The following is a 25318-nucleotide window of genomic DNA, read 5'->3' as shown; positions in this document are numbered from 1 at the left end:
ATTATATTCGTTATGTCGAGGGTCAACGGTATTTGTCCATGCAAATTGACTACTTGGTTGGTTTAAGAATTTTTGTTACAAGGGCCATTGTGGCTATGCTGTATCAAGCACTACGGTTTTAACTAACTAACAGAAATTAAGGGATAAGAATTGGGCATTTCCATATTTTTGAGTCTCTCTACAAGTCTCAATCTATGATTCAAATCGAATGATAAAGAAGTGTTCTGAAAAGATTAAGAAAGCATAGAATTTAGCTGTTACGTGTATTGGGTGGCCCAAAAGTTAGTTAACCGGGATATATAATTTTTTTCCAGTTGTTTCGGGAACAATTAAAATAGCTCTGAAACAACTGGTTTTAACTGTTCTTATCTGATGATGAACTATATATCTAGGTCGATAGCTGAGATGGTAAAGGGCCACTTTGGGGATTCAGGTTGGAATCTAGATCAAGGACCTCAGTTTTTCATGGGTTCGGATATATTGGGTTTGTCTCTCATTATCCTATTGTGGGCCTGGCCAAACCTATTATAAGTATAATAAAAAAAAAGCCCTCTTAGCCCCACAGAGTGGAAAAGGTGTAAAGGAGAGGACTAACTCTTATTTCACCCTGTAGATGTTCTTACTTTACTAATAGATACCCCGAAGGTTTTTATTGAAATGTAAGATTTTTAATTTATAATGAAATTTATTAATTACTTAAATATTTTTTATAATTATTATTTTATGTTTATTTCACAATTTTTTTTTTTGAGAAATAATTGCTGAAGTAGCAACTAGTAATGGTTGTTTAAAGCTATTGCGGTATCATAAACCAGCGATCTAATTTAATTTATATTAATACTGTTTGTAAAAAAATACTATAAACTTATGATTTCAATAAAATATTTTTAAATTGCAAGAAAATCTTCAGCGTATTATTAAATTCTTAAAACAACAGACACTTAAACAACACTCTTATCTTCCTTACGTAATTGCTCTTATATGAAAGTCTTCGGATAGAAATTTGTAATTTTAACTTTTTAATTTGAGTAAATTCTTGTGAAAAATTATAGAAATTTTCATATTTTCATTATTAATGCAACCATGGTTTAATTTACATCGTAAGAGGTGTGGAATTACACTTTAACACTATTTTTCACTCTTAAAAGTTTTTCAAACTTATTGCTTCGCTCTTTCTTCTACAATATTTCGTGGTATATATTATATATAAATTGGCCAGAAGTCAGTTAACGAGATATTAAAACGATTTAGAATATCTGCATGTTATAACCATTTTCAAACAATATGTTTTGATTAACTGATTTTCGGGCCACTTATGTTTTAATAGTTAATTCGTGTAAACAGCAGAACACTGGCTACACAGTTAAAATATTTGAAAAAATTTTCCATAAATCATAATATAAACTTCATAATAAGGCTGAACTAATGGGTAAATGAATATAGTTTATTTGAGTTTCTAGTGCTAGTTTGATCATTTCATGTGAATTTTACTGGAGATAATTTTTGGAGACAGTTTTGAAAATATTTTTCAAAACTGTCTCCAAAAATTATTATACGTATCTCAACTGGTTCCTAAATGCATAGTAGTTTACATGTGAAAACAAAGCATTATATATAAAATAACTTTAAAACAAGATTAATTAGAGAATTAAATGGGCGGAGATACAACGTCCGATTTAGTACTTGAGCCAATCGCCGTTAAGACAGTCAGATTTTAAACTTGATTGGTTAATCGTTTGTAGTTTGATCTTTATTTATTTCGAGGAGAACCACCTATGTTTATAAGAATATAATTTATTAGTTTTTTATAATTTTACTGTGTTTTTATACTTATTTACTGTTTTGGAGCCAGTTTGGACTCAGTTGTTGAGAACAGTATGCCTCGTAAACATATTTAATGTAATGCAGCTTGCCTAATTGTTTATTAGCCATTTTTTCGACTCTTAAGGAGACATTTTATCTAAATTACGCACTTAAAATTAATTTATTCCAAAAAAAAAAAAAAAAGTAAACGGTAGCAGATCGTTACACTCAATTATACAATTATCAAAGTAACGAGAAGGGCGTGTAAAGGGAGTTTACGAAACGGGTTTTATTTAATTATCATCTTTTAGAGCAGTTAAATAGGCTAACAGGTAAATAAAATGTAACAGCATCCCCCTAATTTACATTCATTCAAATTGCGAAATCCAATATTTTTTAAAACTTTTTCGAGTACCCGACTGTACTTCCTTGTACAATACATAAAAATTCCTATTGGCGCATGATATACGTAAAAAGTACACGTGTGTACCCGTGTATCTTGAACACTGAACGTGAAAATCTTGTGTACAATTTGCTTTTTCTATAAACTGATGTGTACTTTTGCCAATGTTTGCCTCATTTATGTGTACCACTTCTTATATGGGTACCTTGTACTTCTTATACGCACTTTCAATAACGTATACCATTTACAGTGTATACTTTTAACGATGTAAATGGTACACGCATAGGCGATATACAGTGTAACTCTCGTGTGTGTGTGGTGTGTGTGTGTGTGTGTGTGTGTGTGTGTGTGTGTGTGTGTGTATCATTTACATATGTTGTATCTTGTATCTCATGTGTATACTTTCATTCTTGTAAATTGGTGAGGGTACAAATAAAGGTACACGTACTGTACAGGAGGTAAATATATCCTTCTTATGGATATCGTTTACAGCGTGTGTTCACAATATAAGTCGTACTCGTATAGACGGTGTTTACTATATTGTATTACTTAGGTACCATACATTACAGGAGTACTTATGGTAACATTGGTACACATTATTAATGGTACCCACATAAGAAGCACAACGTATCACTTCGCATATTTCCTAGGATTCTTATACAAATATTCATTGACGCTTTACGAGGGTGATGATATATAAAAGGGTGTACGCTATAAAGAGGTTTGACAGTATGTATACTTTTTAATTCATATCTGCACGTATTTAAACTATGGTGCCTTTCGAACTCTGTCTTGCGACGTAGTGGCTGCATTGTGACATTTAAAAGTACACCAGAATGCACGTGTGTACATCCTGGTGTACTTTTAAACGTCATATTATGTATTTAACACGTGCATTTTTCCAAACAGGTTTACGCCTATGTGTAAAAAGCGCCAAGAATGCGAATCGATAAACGAACTGGCACAGGAAAAAAAAATAAAATAAATTAGTTAAAAATTTAAATACGTGAAATGCATCTTTAATGAGGTTCGAAACACTAGAAAATTATCAATGATAATTACTCTCCACCATAAAAATCGAGGTCATAAATTAATTGAACCTTTAAGTTCACCCCCTCTTTATAATAAAAAAATAATCAAAAAATTCAAACGTGTGTCGTAGAACAGATTTGTTGCTCTTCCCGTTTTTCACCATTCAACTCCGACCGATGGGTTGCCGGAGATCACGTGACAGGAACGATGTTTATATATATATGTATGTATATAAGCAGCGTACAGACGTGGAGACAATTAAGCGATTGCTAGTCCTGTTTGATACTCGTAAATGAGATATTTATACAAGCAAATGTAAGAAAAAAAAACACCCCTTTCCATGTCTGCAAGTCCCTTATTTCGTTTTGTTCATCATAAAAGGTGAGATATTTTACGTTTTAAGCACTAAATCGGGGTATGGAAACCGTATTAAAGCGTGTGAAATTTCTTAAAAGACAAAGGCATATGTCTGGAGATTTAGTATTGGCGGGTCAAGTAGAGAAAAGGTGGACACTAGGAAGGTATGTTTACGAGGTATTTTTCTATAAATTATTGTGAAATATAATTTTAAGTATCCCTTGTATGACTTTTAATAGGCGATTATAGACTATCTGTGTAGATAAGAAGACTTCTTAGCAAACACTCGTATCGGTTATGTCCTTATAAATTAATAAATGGAATATTTTCACCTTGAATGACTTGTAAAATTCGATTCTACGTGGCGTAGAGTCAATAAATCGGGGGTTTCTATACATTTCTAACGAGTGGCGCGTGTTTTACGATAGATACCCCCAAAGTAATCGTGGTGATACTTTATCTGTTATGGGTCAAGGTTTTAGGGGGTTATAATGATTAATATAAGTGTATTCAATTCGCTGATTATGTGTAAAATGACGTAAAAATGGCTTTAAGGCCTACTCATTAGTGCGGGTTATGCGCGGTTTTATATGATTTAACGCGTGTTACGTAGGTTTAATACTTCTCTCGTCTAGTATGGGTTGAAAAATGGTGACGTTGTAAAGTACGAGCCGAATGACAGACTGTACCGGCATTGAATATTAAATAATGTACTTGCTACTAAAGGATCCTTTACCTGTTTTTAGGAGTAGGCGTAATTTAGTCACATGTTTCCACCCCCTTATAATTTACGAATAAATTATATTATTCGCTACTATAACTCGAAAAAAAATCACAATTAAATGCCATTTTCTGAGGACAATTTTTATTAAAAAAAATAGTTATTCATCACTAAATTAATGAAGTGGAAGGTGGACGTCCCTCAAAAAATACTCTTGCTAGTTACCAATAAGGCTCGGGTTTGTTTGATTAATAATTAATTTTGTACGCTGTTTACGTAGAAAATTATTGATGTAAGAGTCAGAAAATGTGTTACCCTTTCATATAATCGAACCTTGCCACGTAACTCGTCACGTGATCGTTGGTGAAGGACTTTCGATGACGATCGCTTCTACCCCTTCAATAAGTGATAATCAATAACTCGAATGCTGCGCAATTTTACGAGTCTATAACTGATTAAAATATATAAATATGCAAAGAAGGAAAGGAATAGCCTTTCACAGACCCTTAAAAATGTTTAGGTGAGTTAATTTTGTGTGGATAATTAATTTTTTAATTAATTAATCACTATTCTAGTCACTGTTCTAAGGTTCTGCTATAGCGCAGAAAATTTACATAATTTTTAAGCGTGTTTAGCGCAACTTACTGCAATATAATTCGTAAAATAATTAAAAAATTACGTAATATTAAATGTTTAAATATTATAAATATTTACTTTATCAGGGCGTCGATTAGTTTTATCATTTAATTGGATGCTGCACTGTACTTTGAAATGGTATTCACAATACTAAAACCGGTGATAATTTAGCTTCTTACATGTTACTAATGGTGATTTAGCGATCGTTTCCACCCTTAATTCGGAAATTTATGCCTTTATTTTACTTTATATAGCGAGAAAATACAAGAAAAATTCTAATTTTTGGCTTTAAATTACGTTTAAAGCTGTTAAGACACGCGAAAAAGTGAGAGGACGTCCAAAATCCTCTAATCCTCCAAAATTCCGAAAAACGTAGCAAATCGCACCTCAAAAAAACCTGTGAAATGGCGATTCTGCGAATGTGGATCCACGAAATTTATTATTTAAATTAAGTGAGGTGTTCTGCAGCAATATTTTTTAAGTGTCCGCGAGTGCTGTAGGTGGTAGCAACCCACAACCCAGAACCACCCACACTCGAAGGCCTCCAATACTTCAAAGTTTTCAGATTTCAGAATTTTATGATTAAAAATTCAATTTTTAAGTAAATTTTGTCATCAAATATTCTAAGTCACTTGCCAGATTTGAATGCAAATCTGGCAAGTATATTCTGTTTACCACACCAGACTCTAACCTTGAACCACCCTTTTGTTAATTCCCCCCACCCTTGGTAAGTCAGTGCGCAAAAAGGGATGCAGATCTAAACGTAGACTTAAATTCGGAATTTTAGTGATCGTTAATGGGGGTTTATTATAATTCCCTTGATGAGTGTCTGTCTATTGAATTAATTTTTGATTGCTTAATAATTTCCTCGTGCGAACGAATTTCCTAGAAGAGATCTGATTTTGTTTAATTTGAGTAGAAGGTCTTAGGATTTCCGGTAAACATGTGGTCGAGTCTTCCTTCCAGTGCATCGCCCTTGCCACATCCTCATCTACATCGTTGTGGTAGTTTTAACATGTCAGTTTGACACTGTAATCAAAGAATTTCCTCTACTGCCCTTGCTCTAATCTGCATCAATACCAGAATAATCGCTTCTGCACCTTTGCACCCCTCACCCGAAGTCTCGAATAAACTTTTATGAGTGGTGTGTTTGATTTTGAAGGCCCTTAGTGTTTTCTCAAAAGATTCACCCCGATTTTAATATCATTCAAAGTAAATTCCTGCATAGTTTCGTACGATAAAATGTTATTGTTCCGTGCAAACCGTGGTTTATTTGTATACTGCAACGCGACACATGGGCGATGTCTCCCGGAAGGACTTTTATGAAAAACCGACCTTATTTAGGTATTACAAACACAAAAACCCAGAAAACTCCTCATGGACAGCCCGTTGGCAAGGCTCGAACTCATGATTAAACCACCAACATGGTGGTTTTATCCACGGCTACTGGTGGGATCAAACCGTGATAAGTAAGTATCGCTGAGCATTCCCGTGCGAATTATGCCAATTTCCATGCATGATTGGGTGGGGAAAAAGCTCTTCGAGCACTTATCCATCATTTTGCAATTAGGGCATCCTGTGCATTAATATACACAAATTTAGCATTAATGTGGTATATGAGTATACGCCCTTTGAATACCATATTCATTGGATTTTTATATAATTATAAATTAATTACCATAACGTTTTACACACGAATTCGCATTGAAATGAACTTCGATTTTCATGCGAATTTTCTTGAACAATTTGAGGAAGTTGAGAGCGGTGTTATGAGTATTTTGAGCCCATTTTGCTGGGATTTTAGACCTAAATATAATTAAGTGACTTCCTGTCTTTATGCCAAGTTTATGCGGATCTCGATTTCGAAGTTAGGAGGAAGTAGAGATGAAACGTCGTAATATAATTTATGGGAGTCGTTACACGTGCTCAGGATTTGAATCTGCGATAGTTTCCTTTGAAATCATTTCTTTTGCATACCAATTCTTGCGAAATTACGAATATTCCTATGCAAATTTCAAAGTAGCGGTAGATGACATCAACAACGGATCTTGTAACTTTGCCTGGTAAATCGTCCTTTATCGGTGGTGACAGATGACGTTCGATCGTGACGTAGAAGGCTCAAAACTGGTTCGTGTAATTTTTTGATTGAATTTTAAGTAACATTTAATAATTTACGTTACGCATCTTTCCGTTTAGGTGGTGAGTCCGGGTTCGAATACTTTAAATTTTCGCGGGTTATAACTTATAACGTCATTCACCATCTCTTGTTCATGATTGAACAAGGTCCATTACGATCCAAGGTCAAGTGACAAGGGATATGGTCCTTGGAATGGTAGGGTGTGGTCTTAGCCCCAAACGTACCATCCTATTTTAAGAATCAAGCTATATATTTTAGAAAACAAATGCATATAAATGAATTTAGAATCAATGTAAACTAAGAAATCATCACTGTATGATTTAAGTGTGATTTTATTCCAGTGTATTCTTATATTCATTGAGTGGACATGCAATGATCTAGGTTCAAATTCAACCTTTGGAATTTCTGATACGCTATTACTCGACCGATGCGTATACGTCTTTAACGGAAACGCCGGTTTAAGGATCCGACCCCTTCGGCGTAGAGGAAGGTATCGTTGCCGACAAACGGTCTGCCTTAGCGGGAGGCAGACTGTCCGCAAGAACAAAAATTAAACCTTTCCTTTATAAAAAAAGTATATTTTACTTTGAAGTCGATTACCGACGAAGAACTTTTTCTGTCCGAGTGCCCACTAGCAGTCGAGCAGATAAATCGCCAAATGCCGGTAGTTTGTTGCAGGTTCGCCTCTGGCCGTGTGGAATTTTCTGGAATTTCTTCATCTATCTAACACTCAAATTGAACTAGTTCCTCAAATAGTCCTCCTTAGCAGAATGTCTGTGTTGCATTGCCTTATTCCATTAATCTTCCAATCTTATAATCCTTTTCTGTCTGATGGACATAGCATATTTGATTAAAATCTAATTGAGACAATCTTTATATTCATTATAATATGTTGCAAGAAAAGTTTCAGATTTATTTCTATGGAGGATGTTTTATCTTCAACATTCTACAGTTTTGTAGCTCATCTTTAGAAATCTACAGCTTTTTCTGCATTGTTATTTTTAATTTGTGAATAATTTTTAATATAATTTTATTGTTTGTAATAAATATTAAATTTACTAAATAGAGAATGTTAAATTTATTTTTAAAATGCTTCTTAGAAAAGGAAGTTCTAGTTAATACAGTAGCATCTCTATAGTCGGTCAATCACCAGTCTGACATGTTTGGTAATCCGGCACTCGTCTGCAGGCTGGTGCGCACAAAATTTTCGTGTTACCACTTTGCGTATGTGACCGAGTGAGACCGATGTATGCCGTTGTTGCACTTGCGGTCGACAATGCAGTCGCAGTCAAGATTATTACAATAAACTAGGCATGAACCGAGTGTGTTTTTTTACTCTAGTCTATGCATACATACAAAATCCAGTAATTTGGCAATCTTCTGTAATCTAACACCATCAGTTCGATATATATCAGATTATAGAGACTCTACAGTATTTTATTTGGATTTTGATGCACAAAAAATGTTATTATCGAATGCGAGACGAGGCCGAGGAAAGAGGCCGAAAATCTCGTAAATTAAGAATTTTACTCGGCTTTGATTTTTGTGCCGTCGTCGGTTCGGTTTATTATTAACGACTAGTAAAAATACACGATGCGAATATTTCGTATCCTCTGTTCGCATTCTGTCATTACTATTTGTGTAATTCTTGAATGTTGTGTAACTCCAAAGATTGTAAATCTGTCATATATTCATCACATAATACGGATGTAATCGGGAATTTCATTTTCAAATACAAAAAATTTTCATTCGAAATAATTAACTGTATTATCTCTAGCCTATATTTAAAGAGAACTTGTGTACACTTTCAAGTTAACAAAGTTGATAGGTTTATAAACCATCTATCTTGAATAATAATTGCAGCCGACCGATGTTTTTTGTATGGACCAGAATGTTAATTATTAAATCAATTTGCATTTTTATGTTGTTTTCTTTATGTTCAAAGCATGTAAAAATATTTAACAATGTTAAATGACAAATACAACTTAACAAAATTAAAGTTTAATGAATTTATTTGACAGTTTTAATAAATTAGTTTTCCCTTTTTTAATTAAAAAATATAGTCTGTAATTTGAGTAATTAAATTATTTATTTTTTAACTGCGATACGTAGCAACAACATATTTTATTCCGTGTGCCACCTCCGGCGTCACGGCGACCCTGATTTTGTCGTCGTTTCTTGTACTTTTCGAGTGTTTAATGTGAAAAAATTCGGTCGAGTTTAACCGGTTTGTTATTACTTAAATCGCAAATTACGGACGAAGATAGTTTAACTAACGTCTTGTTTTTCGGTAAATGAAACTTTATTTTTCTAATCTCTGACATGATCCTTTCTTTATGCATATTCTGTATAAATTTGTGATTATATTACTATTATACAGTGAAATTACTATAGATTTACAATGACAATATGTTAATTTATTAATGATGAATGAAAACAGCTTTTATTCAAATATTATATTTTATTTTCACACTTTTTGTGTCTACTTGTTTTAATTTAGTTTAGATTTTAATGTATTAAAATGTGATTGTTTTTACAAGACTTGTTTGAAAATATATTCTTTTTGTAAGTATTAATCTTTGCATTTTTTATTGATTGCAGCTGGGCAGGACTGGATCCACCGGATACGCCTCCCGATTCTTCGGACGGACCGGTGGTCGGCGACACCAAGCTCCTGATGAATAACACCTCTTGTCCGGAACCCACCGTCCTACCTCGGAGCGCTTCCTTCACTTTGCCAAACAAGTCGTCGGACGCTCCCGTGATACCCGTTCTACCGGTCGCAGAAGGTGCGAAGTATTAATATTTATCCATCTGTTTGTTTTGGTCAAATGATATTTACTTTTGGATAGATCAAATATAAATTATAGGATGATAAAGTTTTAATAATCAATAGTCAAACTGCAACCCAAGTTAAAATACTGTTTATTTTATTTTAATGCATTTCTATTCATTATTGAGAGAATAATTGTCATCCTTAAATTAAATTTATTCAAGAAATTTACATGATCTCATGTTTATCATATCTCTAAACTAAATGAAAATTTTATAGCTACGGTTCTAAAAGATTAAAATTTGAAGATAGTCTGTTGAAACAGGAATTACCATTTATTCAAAGTTCTAGAATACATTTTTGACAACTGACCTTTCCTTGTAGGCTACTTGGCCATCAAAATTAAAACTTTCCTTTAAAAAGAATGAAAAAATAATCCAAATCAAAACAAAAGTTTTAAAATTAGGACTGGTGACGCCACAAATGTCTTTCATTTTCTGTCCTTACAACTTCTAAATGGTGATTCCTGTTTCAACAGACTGTGTCTTCAAATTTTTATACTTTAAACTTAATTACCATCCAGCATTATTATATATATATATATATAACACCACATATATATATATGGTGTTTTCTAAAGAGAAAACAGTAATTTAATTTTTTTATAATGGAATAGCTAAATATATCTAATGATTCCTTTGTTTACAGAAGCCGAAAGCAGAACAAACATACCCGCAAGGGACAGCGAAGACTCCGGTCTCGGAACGAACAGCAACTTCAATAACAGTCCCCACCACAAACGTCCTCCGGCACTCAATCTGGAGATGTGCATTCAGCATTCGCCGCCCTCCAGAACTAATTCTTTTATAGGTTCCTGCATTAGTACTCCTCCTACGCCCACAGCCGGTCGAAGAGATGGGCAGTTTGTCTTCTCACAGTCTGACTAGTAAGTTTATTTATTAGCAAACGTCATTTCTCTACAATTTTTTTGAATAAAATTTTACTCGCAAGTAGTGCTCACAGCATTTTTGACCGGATGGCTTGCTGGTAGAATGCAGGCCCGGTCAATTCCACCAAGCACAATTTGAGGTGTTATTTCGGTTGCATTGTCGTATTTCTTTCGGAGGTTGTTTCTTAGTTTTGCATGGATACTTTTAGTGGCCAGCTTTTATTAAGTGTTTGTAAGTATTTATTTTCTCTTTATTTTATGTTATTTTTGTATCAGCATTGATTTCATTAGTTTTCAGTATTTAGTTCTGCAGTGATTTTGTTGCATTATTTTAATTTATTTGGTACAGTTAGTGCAGATAATTATAAAAGGTATAAATGGAGGACAAAGAGGAAGATAGGATTTAAAAAGCACGAAGAAGAAAGACACAGAAACAAACGATCGAAGCCACATCCATTTTCGGTAGTTTTCAAGTGAAAATTGTATCGAAAGTATGCCGCTTTGAGAAACAAATGAAGTGGAAGAAGACATTTTGGAAGAGAGCAATCCCAATTCAGCATCCAATCACCAGATAAGGATGAAGCAGTCAACACCAATTGACACAGTAACAGCATATTGCAAGATATTGAAAGTGAGGCACGTGCTTCTATACAGGGAATAATAGGGATGACATGTCCTAATGTCAGAACTAGAAGACACAATCTTGTTACCCTTCTTCCCAGTGTAAAGGGCACAAATATCCACTCCACTTGAAATATGAAGTCTGTTTGTTACAGGTATCATGATATGACAATATTGTTTACAATACTAATGTTTGTATTGCAAAAAATTGATCAACTTATGCACAAGAAAAGGATGCTATGAGTACAGACAGAAGTGAAATATATTTTGCTAACTGGTCAAAAACTCTATTCAGGACTCCTTATGTCATAAGAAGGCAGGTGTCTACTCATGAGTTAAAAATTATTTTCCATATATGTGCATTCTTAATTAATTATTTAACATAGAAATTACACAAAAAATGAAACTGTTAACATTATATAAATCAATTTTTATAATTAAATTAGATTTTTAGTATCTTAAATGGATAATTACACAAAAATTATTTGAATAATTTCACTCTTCGGGCATCATAAGCGTAAAAATATATTTAAATTATTTTACTTCGAAGGACGGATTTGTCAAAGGTAGAACCAAATCTAATTGTCAGTTTTATATTAAAAATTATATAATCGTCGAAAGTAAGTTTGCATCTATTTTATGATATTCTTTTGAAAATCTTAATTATCTTGTAACCATTATCAGAATATCTTAAAATTCTGCTAAATGATATTCAATATAGTTATCAAAGTTTCTTGTATATTATATTATAGACTTTACACTGACTACAGTAACCAAAAAGAAAGTTGTACAATAAAAATATACAGCTTTCAACATAGATACAACTTTGTCATTAAAACATTTAGTTTTTGCTATCTTTTTGCATCTTGACTTAAATTTCTATTGTCAGAAAAGTGCACAAATTATGTAGTGCTTTTTTTATACTTTTTCAACTACCAATCCATCCATATAATGCTTTATAACTCTGTCACACATATCCACCTCTAAATGTAGCATATATCCTTGATCAACTCCTTTAATTGTACTAAGAAATAATACACAGTGCGGATATCGAATGTTACGTTGTTTTATTAATTACATATAACATACAAAGTAGTGACATAAACAGTGCATGTGAAATAAACAAAACTGTCTTTCAACACCAAAATTCTTTTATGATGATGAAATTAGCACTTTAATGTTCATCATCATAAAATAATTTTAACATTGAAAGACAGTTTTGTTTATCTTATATATAATTATCGGTGTGAAGTCTATTTAATAAATAGTGTAGTTTGCTATAAAACACTTTAGAAACAAAAATGAATTATTCTGTTACCCAAGACCTGAGACCCTAACATTATGTAACGTTTTTGTAAACACCCCCATCCCTAATAACTGTAATGATTACTTGCATACCCAGGGACCCAAGTAAATGAAAAGCTATTGGTGCAAATGACCATTTTGTAGACATTGTTTATACCAGGGGTCAGCAACCAAAGGCAAACCTTTCACGGACAGCGAATTCGTCAAACAAACATTTTTGAAAAGTGCCGATATTTTATTCGGCGATTTACTAAATAAAGAAACAAAATACTGTCTCGAGTTTGAGATATACCCGTCTCTGCAAGATCGATCGAGAGACAAGTAACAGATATGGCCAATAATATAACAACTAAACTCGTAATCCAGAAAACTGGATTACGAGAAGCCTCCGTATTCGGTGTCGCCGTCGACGAAGGCACCGACGCGAACGACGTGGCGCGCCTAGCAATAGTTGCTCGATATTGTGGAAAGGATCAAATTTATGAAGAATTATATTGTTTGATTTCTCTTACTGGTACAACTACAGGACAAGACATTACCACAGCATTTTAAAATTATTTTGAAAATCAGAAAATTAATATAAATAAAATATTTTCTGTTACTGCTGATAGCCCCATGCAATGGTCAGAAAAGAAAAAGGGTTTATTAAACTTCTTGAAAATCATATTGGACATAAAATATTGTTTCCAATATATTATACACCAGAAAAGTTTAGTTGCGAAAATGTCATCACAGCGTTTGAATTATGTAATGGACACAGTTGTTAAAATAGTTAATTTTATTGTTTCGCATTCTTCATCGACACATGGGCAATTTAAGTCTCTTTTAGAAGAAATGAAAAGTGAATATGTAGACCTTCTGCTATACAGCAATGTTCGTTGGCTTAGCCAAGGTAATGTCTTAAACAGATTTATATCATGTTTGAAAGAAATCAAGCTGTTTCTTCATGGAAAAAAAAAACAAAACTTTCCAGAATCCAATGATGAAGACTGGTTATGGAAATTGATATAATTGCTGATATAACACACAACACTTCAATGAATTAAATTTGCATTTACATGGTAAGGGTCAAACAGTACTAGAACTTTTTGAACACTAGAAAGGGTTTTCATCAAAATTAGATATATTTTGGCATGATATTACCATTAACACAAGTACTTTCCAAATGTCAAGGTTTATGCAAGAAAATTTACTGTTAACAAAGATAAATTATGAATGTATGTTGAAGGCCTTAAAGAAGAATTTTCAAATGATGTGGAGACTTTGAAATTCATGCACCCATATTTTCTTTCCTTATTAAACCTGACTTAATTGATTTAAAAACAGTCTCATTTGATTTAGCTTTGTTTTGAGTGGCTGGACACTGATAATTTTGAAATGGAACTTATCATCAGAATTGTGGAAAACAATTTGTCGAATTGCAGAAAACTGTTGAAAGTGACTGCCAGGAAAAAGTGGCTGTCATTTTCAGTTGTTGGATATCTTTACAAACAAATTATACATTTTAGTTTATTTTTATAATAAAGTATTTTGTTTGATGTACAAATAAACACATAAAGCCGTCGTAATAAATTGCACGAACCGCGTGCCTGCCCTATTCGACGAACTAGAATTCCGAGAGTTCTAATTTCTAAGAACATACGAGTAGAACAAATATTTCGAAATAAAATATCAAAACAAAATTTGTAGAATCGTGTTGGCACACGGTACAAGTTTCTAAAAATCATATGCCACAACACCCCCAAAAGGTTGCCTCTTCAAAATTCCTCTTTGTTTGTTTTGATGGTTCTTTGCAACTGTTTCAAAGTTTCACCGTATATCCACGAAGTTATCGTCCAAGTGGAAACTTTGAAGGAGAGATACAGAAACTCGGCCCATGCTACGACAAGTGTCTGAATTTACAACGTGATTACCTCGAGAAATAGCCTCGACATGTAGGTAACTTTTGTTCGTAATAAAATTTTCTTCTTCTTTTCTTGTTTTTTCTAACTGCTCATTGGAAGTTGACTTCCAACTAGCCAATGTAGTACACAATACAGCGTTACCTACCTATATGATAACAACCATAACCTAATTTATCAAATATGTATGTTATTTTTTCTAAAGAAAAATCCAATGTTCAGGCATACTCCAACATTTTTTAGTTTGTTAACTTTAATAGGTGATTTATTTATTATATAATTTATTTTTTCAGTTAAAGTCAGCCAGTTAGATCTTATATTATTTGAATTTTATGCCAAATTAACACTACAGTATATTATATAAAAAAAAGAAAAGCATTATTAGTTGTGTACATCTTTATAATGACACAAGTATGTCTGTAAGATCACTTTATAGGATAGAATGAAATTTATGATAAACTTATTTTTTGACCAGTAACATTGATGTCAAATGGCCAAGATGGTTAAAGCATCAGCCTAAGCTTGGAAACTTGGAATTGAATCCAGATGAGCAACTATCCGGGAATTTTTCACGGGCATTGTATCTAGAATATGTCGAGCTCTATACGTCACCATTTGGCTGCTTTCATTATAGATCTATATGTGTATGATAACAACCATATCTATACACCTGATACTATATCTGATAACAACAATAACCTAATTTATCAGAATGAACAAATGATCAGCAGGATTATATTAAATCTAATTAATAATAATAACTAAAATTTATTTAATTTAATTTAGAATACCCTTGGGCCAATTCTTTTCTTCCAAACAAGGCTTGAACCCTCAACTCCCACTTACCATGCCAGTTATTCTACTTGGAACTCCATTCAATCTTGACTTCCAGTGTTATTAACTAATTTAGATATAACCATACTGGTCACATACATGATAAATATAATAATTTATTTATAATTATTAAATTTATCAAACTATTGATGGCCAATAACTATCCATCTCTAGCCAAATTACTTTGTTTTGGATTATTAATTAGACTTAAAATAACCTGACAAAAATCTAGCTGATTGCTTGGTTTTAAAGATGCTTTTATAATTAATAGTGACTAATTTAATGTCTTGTAATTGGAAGCTATGATCTTGATCACAGTTTTTCCTGGCATTGAAACTGTATTGGAAAGTTCATAAGGAATTCTTTAGGTGGAAAACTGCAGTAAAAATAAAGAATTAAACAGCTCTGGTAATGTTGAGTTCTTCTGGAACAACATTAGAGACTCTAGAAAATGGCTGAATGCTAATGAAGTATTGCTTGTTAAAGTAAACAAAATTAAAAACCTTGTAATATTGGACATTATGATATATGTTATGCCATTTAATGGCACCATCAAGTACTTAGATTTCCAGTACCAATTTTCTTTCTTTTTCTTTTTGATGAGTAAAACTATTGACAGCCAATGGCCAAGCAGTTAAGGTGCAGCCTCCCACTTTGGGAGACCCTGGGTTCGAATGCGGACGGGTCAAAAACCCCCGGGAATTTTTCGAGGTGGACGTGTCGGGCTTTATCTCGTCACCCGGCTGCCCCGTAATGGGCTGGCCAAACCCATAATGGGCTTTCTAAAAAGGACTTCTTAGAATCTATAAGAATCAGTTGGTTTTGTATTTATTTATTTTCTCCAATAACTTTAAAATGTCATTAAACAATATTTCTTTTTTATTGTAGTGATGCCATGATAGTAATGTTGAGTGCCGTCTATGCCAAGTTACTAGTGGTTATGGGAATTTGCTTTCCGTTGGCCGAAGTAATATCGCACAAGATACCGATTTCATTTTACGAGGTAAGATTTATATAATATATTAAATTTTTAATAACTGAAAGACATTACAACTACTAAGAAATGCAATGCTTAATAGTAAGACACTCCACAAATATGGCTGGTTAAATATGATTGTATTAATTTCAGTCGGTTAAATATGGCCAAAAATGTTAGAAATTAAATGGTTTAATGCGATTTTTAAGGTATTTGTGAAGTGTTTTGAAAGACATTTACTTCAACCATAAATTATATATTTTGTTTGTATGTTGATAATTATTTTATGTGTTTAAGATGGGTTTGGCCAGGCACGCAATGGGGCATCCAGATGATGAAGGATGGAAGCCTGACATATCTAAGATATGTGTTAGGTTTCCTGGAATTTTTTTACATCTCTGATTTACTCCAGGACCTCCTAGAGCAGTAGGCTGATGTCTTAACTGCATCAGTCATCTGGTTAACCATTAAAAATATTATATATATATATATATATATATATATATATATATATAGAATTCATCTTATAATATGACAAATAGGAAACTTTTTAATACAAACTTAGCCTGTAAAAGGTTCATAACTTTTAAAATAAGCTTGAGTTCAGCCATTAATACAAAGTTTGGCTCATGCCAAATCTTATTTACATAAAATCTTACATTAAGGTTAATTGCATACCTTTAATCCAAATTATGTATTAACTATGTAATTAATTAGCCAAGTTTTAGCCTGACACTTAATAAGGTTCTTTCGTGTCACTATTAATACAATTCAGGCATGATTTTCTATATATATATATATTTACGTGTAGATTATGTTTATAAATGAAATAAACTTAAGTTTAGTGTTTTTTGGATGTATTATTTATAAAATTAAATTTAAAATTGTAATAAAAGATTAAATACAATTTATTAAACTATGTACTTTCATTTTGTAAGTGTCATTATAAAAAATTATTTGTTCTTACAGGGATTCTATCTCTACTTATACCTGGGAAGTATTGCTTTTCTGGTGTATGTTTACTTATTCCTGTTAAGATCGGGTTCACAGAAGAAGAAATCCAAACGTTCTTCCTCTTCGTTGTTCAGAAGTATTATTAAAAAGGTCAGTTCGAGCTTACCGCCTCACGGTAACAGTTGTTCCAGTTTCGATCACGTTACTAGCCACCACAAAAGGAAGGTGGACGACGCTCCCACTGCGGGAGTTTCTATCTCCGCCTGGGTGCCGTCGGTGAGTACGACGCGACTCGTTTAACTTTCACGTTAACCATTTACTACCACTTAATGTATCTTTATAGCATTTGGCATCGGCAGCATGATCTACTCGGGTCTGGAGTTCGGACAGTTTTTTGAAATTCAGCAGGACACTGCATGTTACAATGTTTTGTTTGCACTGACACCCAGCAGCAGAATGGCTTTCACATTCATTCAACTTTATTTTATTTTCCTGAATTCAAGGGTATGTTAAATAAATAGTTTTTGGTATTTAATGAGTTAAAGTGCAAGACAATTTTTGAAATTCTCTTTATTAATAAATATGGATATTATAAAAATACAGAATTGAAGATATTACATTACTTAATATATTCCAGTTAAATTTTTTTGCTACTTTTGTTTATTTTCTGCTTTGAAGAATCTTCAGATTCTTTTTGAATTTATACAAATTAATGTATAAAAACAATAGTTTATTTCACAAAATTATATATAGTTCTCAACAAAATTATAGTCTATAATGATTCCTGGAGAGAAGTTAGAAATTTCATGATCTTAGTTCTGGAACACATTCCATTCACTTAACTCATTTTCTATCCAAAACAATGATTAAATTAATTAGTTACTATCCATAACTAATTTGTTACTTTGTGTTCTATCCTCCACATTCTAGTACTTTTTGACTGCATTAATGTTGTCTTCGGGCAAGGCAGATCGATTGTAGAACACCTTCGATCTTCCGCGCCCAAAGACAACATTAACGCATTGCCGAAAGTACCGGTGTCTTTCTAATACCGACAGACGGTTTGTACACATTTCAACATAGATCAAACTTTCACCGTGTAGAGATTTCCTAGTGTAGGAGTTGCCCAACTATGCAGTTATGAGCCAAAAACAAACACAAATAACAAGTTTTATATTATTTCTCTCCTAAATTTAGGCTGTTTTAATTTGTAAATTAAATTTTCATTTTGAATCTATCAAATTCTATTGAGTAATTTTGACAAAACCATTTATTAATCTTATTTTTATAGTGTAAGAATAGGAATGAGATTTATGTACTGTTATTCTGACGTGCAATTGAGTGTATTAATCAATACAAAAATTTCAGAATAGGTCTCATTTGTAAAATTTCAGAAAGTCGGAATACAATAATTTCTTCAGAAATCAGTAAATTGCACTCTGTGCAATTCTTGGGAAATAATTTTTATTAACTTCTGTCTCTTGAAAATGCCTATTTGTCATCATTCAATTATGTGACCTTTGGCATCAGCCTTCTCTATTAGTGCTTGCTTTAGAATAAAGATTTGGATCAAGTGTTCTTTAGCATATTTATCAATATGTCATGAAGCTAAGCTGTTGGAGGGAATATTTTATATCAATACATTAAATTATTTAATAAAATATTTAACATTACCTTAATAATTCTTTCTAGTACATTTTTAAATACTATAACAATTAGCATGTGGCTATTTTAATTAGTTACATCCTGTAATATTCCAAAATGTCAGACATACTCACCTCTGAAAATTGCAAAATGCATATCTTTGATCAACCCCCTTAATAGTACTAAGAAATAATACTTGGCATGAGGCACTGAATGTTATATTATTTTATTAATTACATGTATAATGTACAAAGCCCATAAATGATGCAATTAAGAACATATTTCTTAATATATGCCTCGTACCAATGCAAACATAATAAACTATCTTAATTCCGGCTTAAAGATGGATAGGGAAGAAAACATTGTTCGAGTTAATAGTAATTTAATTATAGGATACAGCCGAACATTGGGTATGACTCACCCCCTTATCAAGAGAAAAATGAAGGATTTTCTTCCTGTCAGAGTTATATTAATACATTGCTAACCTATGAGTATTTATTTGCACTCATCTGATCTCTATAGGTAATGTAGACTCTTTATCACCACACTTGGCATAGTGTTGTTTCTGCAAATTCAGAATGTCCCATAACAATTGTATATGACTTTGTGGCAGTCTTCTCTTTCGTGCCAATTTGATCTTTATGAGCAAATTGCATCAAGAATTTAATGTCAAAATTTTTTTTAACGTCTTTAAAACTTTCTAAGAATCTTAAATAATAATAAACAGTTTCGCAAATTAGAGTATTCCGATCCAAGTTATAGAAGCCAAACATTCACTTAAACATTATCGGAATTTCAAGCATGCAAAATCGTAAATCGTGTAAGGGAAATGTACAAATTATTAATATAATTTTGTATTTTTTAAAAGCTCCAGTTATTTTACTTTATAATCATGTATATTTTATCTGTTTTATTATTATTAGATGGCCATCAACAAATATAAAACAGTTGCCAGATTTGGATTAATGCACATGATCGCAACTAATTTATGCGTTTGGCTTCATGTCTTGGTCCAGGAGACAAAACATCAAATAGTCAGTTTAAATAATCCTAACGAAACAAATAATCTAATTATGAATTACGTTCAAATGAGGATGAATCCCGAATCAGGTAAAATTAATATTTATTTCTGTACTAGAATGTGGTTTGTGCATGCATTATGTGCTTTATTGCAGTTGTATGGGCGTATGCACGATGATTTATCTATCGTCGGTATAATTGAAATTAATTATTATTGATGAAATCGCTTACTGCTTTGTTTCGTGCATATACAGGGTGTCCAAAAAGTTACACTGTGCAGTGAATTTATAATAAAATTAAAGTTATACGTACGGCTTTGCATACAAGACCCACGAGTTTGTATGTCCGGTGTTTCCACGATGGAATTTCTGCTTGCTCGCAGACGATCGGATGTTTGAAGGACTTCTTTGTAGATTGTGACCTGCGAGCTTTCCAGACCTCATCCCTCCAGATTTTGGGACCTTTGGGGGGACATTTCCAGTGTTTGCTGCAGGAGAAACTGCAATATCTTATATAAAACTTTACTTAAACATTTTCTACAGTAACTTTTTGGACACCCTATAAATATATCTGTTGTCGCTTGAAAGATATATGATTTTTATCTTGGAAGGTGAAAATACACGATGATCAAATGAAAATTTTGTGCATGGAGTAGGCTTGGTAACATTGGTGAGGCGTTTCAAATGTGATTTTAATGATGTGTAGCAGGGCAAAATAACACATTCAGCTCATGATGTTGCCAAATCTATTCATCACAAGTAAATTCTTTGTTTGATACTCATTATATTGCAAATTTCTTCAATAGTTTGAGAGAAGATTGATTTATGTAGATTATGTAGTTATGAATATTGATGTTTTTGGCCTTGAGATCATTATTTGGAGCATTTTCTTGATTATAAATAGGAATTTTTGTTTAAAGAAAATTGTTCATGTAAATTTTGCTTTATCAGCTCAAAAGACCCAAAAATACTAAGGAAAAGTCAATGAATATACTACTGACTTCTCTGATAAAGCAGAATTTATATGGATTTTCATACAATAAGAAAAATTATATGCTTAAAATTTTCAAATTTTTTATTAATAAAATCTGAATTAATATTTTAAAATGATATAAAAATTTAATTATCATTTTTTACCTCCTGTTTAGTTGTGGATACGGAAGTAGGAGTACATCTTCGTCCCGAAGGCTCTGTCGATCATCACAGAACCGAAAGATCCGTAGATTCCCACGGCGTGTATAAGAGTCACAACTGTCGTCGTCTCAACATCATGGGAGAATTGGTACAAGATGCTAGTCCGTTTCTTTTTCCTTGCACTATCGAATACAGTTTAATCTGTGCGGCTATTTTGTACGTCATGTGGAAGAATACGGGAAAGTCTCGTGTAGACGCTCTTACGGCAGATAACGGTAGCGTCCATCATTCTTCCATGTCGTCCAGACATCGACACTACTATCAAGTCGACTGTGCAAAGGCAAACAAGGGTCTGTTTACAGGCATATTGGTTTTAGTCATTTCAATTATCAGTTTAATTATATTTTTTGTCCTCATTAATAAACCAAATTATAAGCATTTAGCAGTTTTAGAAGCTCACGTGGCAGAATTAGTGCTGTACGTTTTGACTACTTTGGCTGTGATCATAGCATTGTATCAGGTACACGAAATGAAATATAATCCTCATCGAACCGTAGACGAGCTCGACAACATATTACTAATTGTCGCTCAGACGGGTCTCTATCTATTTACGATGTTCAGCATCATCGGAGGTCATTTCACAATGGATCAAAATACCGTTCTCGTTCTACTGACTGCACTCGCCTGTCTCATTCAGGGAACCTTACAGACCATCTTCATTTTGGACGCTTCCAGACGTTATGCAATAAACAGTGACCAAGCACACAGAAAACCAGGTAGAGAGATGGTGACATTTCTCTTAGTATGTAATTTTGCCATGTGGGCCATTAACACATTAGAAACTCGAAGAGCAGATTCTAATCCAGTCCAAATGAACTTCTACGGTTTCTGGGCTTGGACCATCATCACTCACGTCACAACACCACTCACTATTTTCTTCCGCTTCCATTCTACGGTATGTTTATGTGATATTTGGAAGAGAACATACAAACTGAAGCCAGACAGCATATAATAGACAATTTTTAACCTAATGTCACGATATTCAATCGCAAACATTTCAAATGCTTCTGTAAAGGATCCATTTATTAATAACTCCTGTGGAGGACATAGAAGCATTATTTGTAATGCTCAATATCTATAATACTTCAATTTTATGCACGTTACGTTTGTTTTATACTAACGTCTTAAATGTCGAGAAAGTCGTGTCGGTAAACATCGTCGAGGATCGTGCAGTTAAAACGGAATTGGACAGATCACAACATCAGAAATGCGGATGGACTAGTACAGAAAATGGTCTATCATTCTTTAATAGTGTGTCAGACGAGTCCGTTAAAACATGCTTCCACTCGAAACTGCAGCGAACAATTCCGTTTTAACCGTGCTGCTCCATTTATATAAGCACAAGTGAAATTTTATCGTCGAGATAAATTTAAATGTTGAAATTTAGTATTTAATCAAAATGTTAAGACGTCATTAACCGTATCTTTCTCGAAGAAAACAATTCTAAAATGTGTTTGTATTGCCATTTTACTAAAAACTTTTTAAATTATGTAAGGAAAATGCAGCTCTTTTTTTAATAGAAAACATTGTTCTTATATGAAGAGTTTTAGTTAAAAAAACTGAAAATTGATATTTAAATCGCATCCATTCTCATGCTTTCGAGTCAACGCATCCTCGTATCTCAGGTCGTCATTTTTAATCATCCGTCTTCGATAACTGTTTATTAAACATTACATACAGCAGAAACATTAGCTCTATTTTCTATTTTAATACTGTTCTGCATTTCTTAACTGAAATATATCATTTATTTTGTATTTTATTTATATATACACAAGTACATATATATTTTTTAAAAGCATTTTATCAACAATACAAATTATAATTGTAGTTATTCTGCTTGGCATTGAAAATTTGTACAAATTTCATGAGGACGAAGCATCAATGATTAAATTTTACTCACAGATAGCCTTATTACGGGGACCAAAACTTGTTTGAGTTTTTTTCACTTCCGATGCCAAACCATCCAACAAGACTAGAGCCACTTTTAAGAATTTTAGCCCCCGACAAATTTTGATTAGGAGTCTCATGGCGAGTGTCTGCAGCAGAACCTTTAATAAACTCTCGTGTTTCTCCAAGTTCACAGCATGAGATTTCTTATGTTATCGATTAGCAAACTATTCTAGCAAATTTCTTCTTCTTATAGAGATATGCACCACTTAATAATGAACCACATTAGAGGTTCCATAAGATTATAATGAAGACTGAAAAGGTAATCACCTCTACATTTTCCATGTTTGGGTATGTTTAGATACATAATTACATATATAGTAGTAGACTATATAGGTTTGTCTAAGTACACATTATGATGTTTGCTTAATGAGGTATTTTCTTGAAGCGTATCCTCGTCATTAAATGGCACGTACCCGTATAGAATGTTTTAGCCATTGACCACATTCTGAATTGCATTAACTTGCTTAACGTCGAGTCGTTACCGTGTACAGACTTGCAACAATGCCAAGCAGGATACTCATATCTAAACCTGTAATATCATATGATAATAAGAACAAATAATTACAGAAATAATTGTACTGTACAAAATATTAATTATGTTTAAATTATTGTAAAAATTTTTATACCGATAAAATTGTCATTTTACAAGAAATTATTATTATTTTGATATAAAATGCAGAAAAATACTGTATTGATGCCTTGATATAGATTTGAATATTTAATAATTTTAAGATGAAATTTTTTTCAAGTGTAATATCCAAAAAAATGAAATCATAGTACAATTAATCTATTTATATATATAAATCATTACTGTAAAGAGTGCCTGAAATTTTTTTACATGTTATTTTCTTATATATAACTTTACATGTCTTAATTTATTATAAATTTAAAGTGTGGATTTGCCAAAGCAAGAGTCTGCGACCTCCGGAAACTAGGCGGAGCTCTGGGACGATAATTTTGTCTACGCACGGCATTGGCACACGGTAGACTACGGCTAGCCCGATTGTAACAGAACTGTTTGGAAGGTGAGGAACCGGACCCAATATATTTCGGGCCACCTATAAAAAGTTTCAGATTTGACTCGGGTTTAAATCGCTCGGGATGCCTAGTCTCGAGTTATGCGAGTCGACGTGTCGAGAGTATCGCGACGAATCGATACCGTACGATATTCTCGACGGTTTCGGGCCATTCGCCGAACGATTTTGCGGTACTCGACACTTTCGACACGCCGGCATTGCGACTCGCATACCCGGAGACTAAGTATCCAGAGTGGGAGGCAGACGTCGTCGTCGCTTTTCTGTGGATTTGGCTTCTTTCATTAAGAAATCTTTTGACCACGTAGACAAAATCTTCCACTTGCTGTTCAATTTTAAAACAAATTCTCTATAATTAACATAATTCTTTAGTTAGTTTTAATGCTCTTATTAGTACACAAACTCATGTTTCATAGAATGAGTGAATTTCTACCGTAGCAGTTGTAGATTATGTTTATTCATTTAAAAATCATGTCATTGATCAAACTGAATTTCTTGGTTGATTATAGCTTCTGAATTATTGACAAAAATAGAGAATGAAGCATCAGTGCAAAGTATCTGTAATAAGAGAATCTTTTTACCATAACAGATGATTTTCCTACTGACTTCAATATAAGTGAATGATCTCTAAAGGACTTCTGTGTACAAAACTGTCATCACCTTCTGTCCAAATCTATCTTCAACTTTACTTTTCCAATCATTGTAACAGGAGAACACAAGAAATTCTAGAATCTAGCAATGATTTTCAATGTTTGTTTGAAGCTGTCATTCTAACTAGCTTATTTTTGATGTGTGTAACATACCCTTTATTTAAACTTTCGGGTATCAGAGAATCTTAGAACATCCTGTGATATCACAAAAGTCAGGTAGGAAACTACTGTTCTAGAGGTTTTAGGGGTTGCGACTTATACACATTTTTGATTTATAATAAATTAACTGTGCTATATAAATATAGTAAAGTCCAATTTTTTATATAATTCTAAAAGTATTCTCTTGCATTTAAAGATTTAATTTGATTTTTTATATTTAAATGAACATTTGTACAAAGTTTTAATACTGTTTCACGAAACCATCA

The 25318-nt window shown here is 32.8% G+C and overlaps 1 protein-coding gene across 1 annotated transcript in view; it reads left to right on the top strand.

Moving 5' to 3' along the window:
* LOC136982273 (proton channel OtopLc-like) overlaps positions 1-23440 on the top strand; it is a 36728-nt gene extending 13288 nt beyond the window's left edge. The window contains 8 exon segments of the mRNA XM_067278751.1: positions 9691-9878; positions 10571-10808; positions 16361-16475; positions 17418-17637; positions 17640-17678; positions 17746-17906; positions 19970-20156; positions 21214-23440. Of these exon segments, the coding sequence (XP_067134852.1) occupies positions 9691-9878; positions 10571-10808; positions 16361-16475; positions 17418-17637; positions 17640-17678; positions 17746-17906; positions 19970-20156; positions 21214-22211 (2146 nt within the window). The 3' untranslated portion in view covers positions 22212-23440.
* The last annotated feature ends 1878 nt before the right edge of the window (positions 23441-25318 follow it).

Source organism: Centruroides vittatus, unplaced genomic scaffold, assembly GCF_030686945.1.
Source record: "Centruroides vittatus isolate TY-2023 unplaced genomic scaffold, ASM3068694v2 contig_817, whole genome shotgun sequence".
Taxonomy (NCBI): Eukaryota; Metazoa; Arthropoda; class Arachnida; order Scorpiones; family Buthidae; genus Centruroides; species Centruroides vittatus.
The sequence above is the reverse complement of the archived record's forward strand: the minus strand, read 5'-3'. Positions and strand labels throughout refer to the sequence as shown.